General features: G+C 54.0%; 1 protein-coding gene across 5 annotated transcripts in view; it reads right to left on the reverse strand.

Moving 5' to 3' along the window:
- The window catches only part of HDGFL2 (HDGF like 2), a 28,060-nt gene that overhangs the window by 15,579 nt on the left and 9,225 nt on the right, over positions 1-3,256 (reverse strand). For all 5 annotated transcript variants that reach the window (XM_026455515.1, XM_026455516.1, XM_026455514.1 and 2 more), the window contains exon 4: positions 46-246. In XM_026455515.1, coding sequence (XP_026311300.1) covers positions 46-246 — 201 coding nt within the window. The remainder of the gene's footprint in view (positions 1-45; positions 247-3,256) is intronic.

Genomic DNA, 3,256 nt, shown 5'->3' on the forward strand with positions numbered 1-3,256 from the left:
CAGGGCGAGGGGATGAAGGGCCAGCCTGCCTTAGTCCTCTCCTACCTTTAGGGCAGGCGTCTTCCTCTTCAGGCCACTGTTGTCGCTACTCTTGTCTGAGTCCGAGTCACTCTCCATCCTGTCGCTGGCAGCTGTGGCAGTCACCGCTGTGACGGCCATGACTCCCCGGTCCTCGTCGTCCTCGTCAGCCTCACTGCCGCCGGCGGGGTTGGCCTCGGGGGCCTCACTGTCGGAAGAGCTCACCGGCTGTGGGAGTCGGGGCAGAGACTGCGCGTCACCACCCGTCTCGGGCAGATTTCCCCATCGAGACTGTGACCCAGAGGACGGCAACCACACGTGGGATCCTGAATGTCAGGGGTGTTGTCTTCTGGCTTTATAAATGGGGAAACTGAGGCCCAGAAGGGCCGGAGAACGAAGGCAGGAGAGTGAAGTGGATTCGTGTATGGTGGGCACTGGGGTTGGGCCATGGGCTTCAGGGTTAAACCTGGGGCAAGTGACTTCAACCTCTCTGTGCCTCAGTGACCACATCTGGGCAATGGGGATGGCTGTTTTGACCTCAGAGGCCTATGACCAGGAAAGCATGGAAGGGGGAGGTGGAACACCTAGGGCAGTGATCAAACCATGTCAAGAGGTTCAGAAATGGTTGCCTTGGCCAGGCACGGAGGCTCACGCCTGTAATCCCGGCACTTTGGGAGACTGCGGCAGGCAGATCACCTGAGGTCAGGTGTTCGAGACCAGCCTGGCCAACATGGCAAAACCCCATCTTTACTAAAAATACAAAAATTAGCTCGGTGTGGTGGCAGGTGCCTATAATCCCAGCTATCAGAAGGCTGAGGCAGGAGAATCACTCGAACCGGCGAGGTGGACGTGGCAGTGAGCCGAGATCGTGCCATTGCACTCCAGCCTGGGCAACAGTGAGCCTCTGTCTCAGAAAAATAAAGAAAGAAAAGAAATGGGCCGGGCGCGGTGGCTCACACCTGTAATCTCAGCACTGTGGGAGGCCGAGGCAAGCCGATCACGAGGTCAGGAGATCGAGACCATCCTGGCTAACACGGTGAAACTCCGTCTCTATTACAAAATACAAAAAAATTAGCCAGGCGTGGTGGCGGGCGCCTGTGGTCCCAGCTACTCGGGAGGCTGAGGCAGGAGAACGGCATGAACCTGGGAGGCGGAGCCTGTAGTGAGCCGACATCGCGCCACTGCACTCCAGCCTGGGCGACAGAGCGAGACTCTGTCTCAAAAAAATAAAGAAAAGAAATGGTTGCTTTTTTTTTTTTTAAGTCATTCAATTATCATGAGGAGGAAGCCAAACTAGGACAAGACTACTGGGCTTCTACCGTCCAGGCACTGCTATTTCTCCTACGCTCAAAATGCCTGCTCAGGCAGTGACAGCCACAGAAATCACAAACACCTATTTGATGCTTCCTATGTGCCAGGCATGTGACCGGGTCACACACTCAGCCAAAGTCTGCTGAGCAGTCATGAGTGTCAGGCACTGGGCGGGGGCATCAAGAACACAGAAGTGACCGTGGCATGCTCCCCTGCCCCTAGGAGCTGATTTTCTAGCAGGAGACCCTGAACATTGCCATTTAAACACAGACAATTCCAAATTGTGGTGACATGCAGGAAGAAAACACAGGCGTATGGTTGTGAGGTTTGAGAGAGGAGGAGGAGGGCTGGTGGCTCACGGCTGTAATCCCGGTATTTTGGGAACCAAGGCAGAAGGATCATTTGAGCTCAGGAGTTCAAGACCAGCCTGGGCAACATGGTGAAACCCCCTGTCTACAAAAGATGCACATATTAGCGAGGTGTGGCGGCAGGGGCCTGAGGTCCCACCTGCTTAGGTGGTTGAGATGGGAGGATCGCTTGAGCCCAGGAGGCAGAGGTTGCAGTGAGCTGTGATCACACCACTGCACTCCAGATTGAGTGACAGAGCAAGACCCTGTTTCTAAAAGAGAGAGAACCCGGACACGGTGGTTCACGCCTGTAATCCCAGCACTTTGGGAGGCCAAGGTGGGTGGATCATGAGGTCAGGAGTTTAAGACCTGCCTGGCCAAGATGCTGAAACCCTGTCTCTACTAAAAATACAAAAAACATTAGCCAGGTGTGTGGTGGTGGGCGCCTGTAATCCCAGCTACTCGGGAGGTTGAGGCAGAGAATTGCTTGAACCCAGGAAGCGGAGGTTGCAGTGAGCCGAGATCACACCATTGCACTCCTGCCTGGGTGACAGAGTGAGACTCCAGCTCAAAAAAAAAAAGAGAGAGTTAAAGAGAGGACAGCATTTAGCATTGGGTGGTCGGGGAGGCCCCTCGGAGGATGTGACATTTTCACAGAGGAGTTGTCAGAAGCATGGGAAGGGGCAGGAGCTAGCTGCGTTCCAGAGAACAGGAACAGCACCAATAAAGGTCCCCCTGGGAACCGGAAGCAGCAAACATACACCCCTATGGGGCACAGAGAAGGGGGTGGAGGTGGTGGAGGATGAAGAGTTAGGCCGTGGGTGGCTCATGTTTGTGGGAGGAAAATGTACGAGCGCCAGGTGTATTTTTTGTATTTTTAGTAGAAACAGGGTTTCACCATGTTGACCAGGATGATCTCCATCTCTTGACCTCGTGATCTGCCCACCTTGGCCTCCCAAAGTGCTGGGATTACAGATGTGAGCCACCGTACTCGGCAGAGATAGCGATTTTTTTTCCCTTTTTTTTTTTTTTTTGAGATGGAATTTCACTCGTTGCCCAGGCTGGAGTGCAATGGCACGATCTCGGCCCACCACAACCTCCACCTCCTGGGTTCAAGCAATTCTCCTGCCTCAGCCTCATTACTCATTCATTCGGGGACCATCATGGGACACCTGCTAGATCCTCCAACAAACATCATGGGACACCTGCTAAGACAGCTAAAACGTAGTCCCTGCTGTTGGGGAGCTCATGGTCTACCGGGGAGACAGACAAGTCCATGCGGTTACAACAAGTTCAAGCTGTGCTGCCACAGCTCCCAGCAAAGGCACCAAGCAGCACACAGGCCAGCCTCGCCAGCATGGAACACCTGACCGAGTGATTTCAGGTCACTTATTTTCTCAATAACTGCTTTTTTTGAGAAGAGAGAGAGAGACTGAGGTTTTTGTTTGTTTGTTTGTTTTTTTGAGATGGAGTCTCGCTTTGTCGCCCAGGCTGGAGTGCAGTGGCTGGATCTCAGCTCACTGCAAGCTCCGGGCCTCCCGGGTTCCCGCCATTCTCCTGCCTCAGCCTCCCGAGTAGCT

The sequence above is a fragment of the Piliocolobus tephrosceles genome, chromosome 21, assembly GCF_002776525.5.
Source record: "Piliocolobus tephrosceles isolate RC106 chromosome 21, ASM277652v3, whole genome shotgun sequence".
Taxonomy (NCBI): domain Eukaryota; kingdom Metazoa; phylum Chordata; class Mammalia; order Primates; family Cercopithecidae; genus Piliocolobus; species Piliocolobus tephrosceles.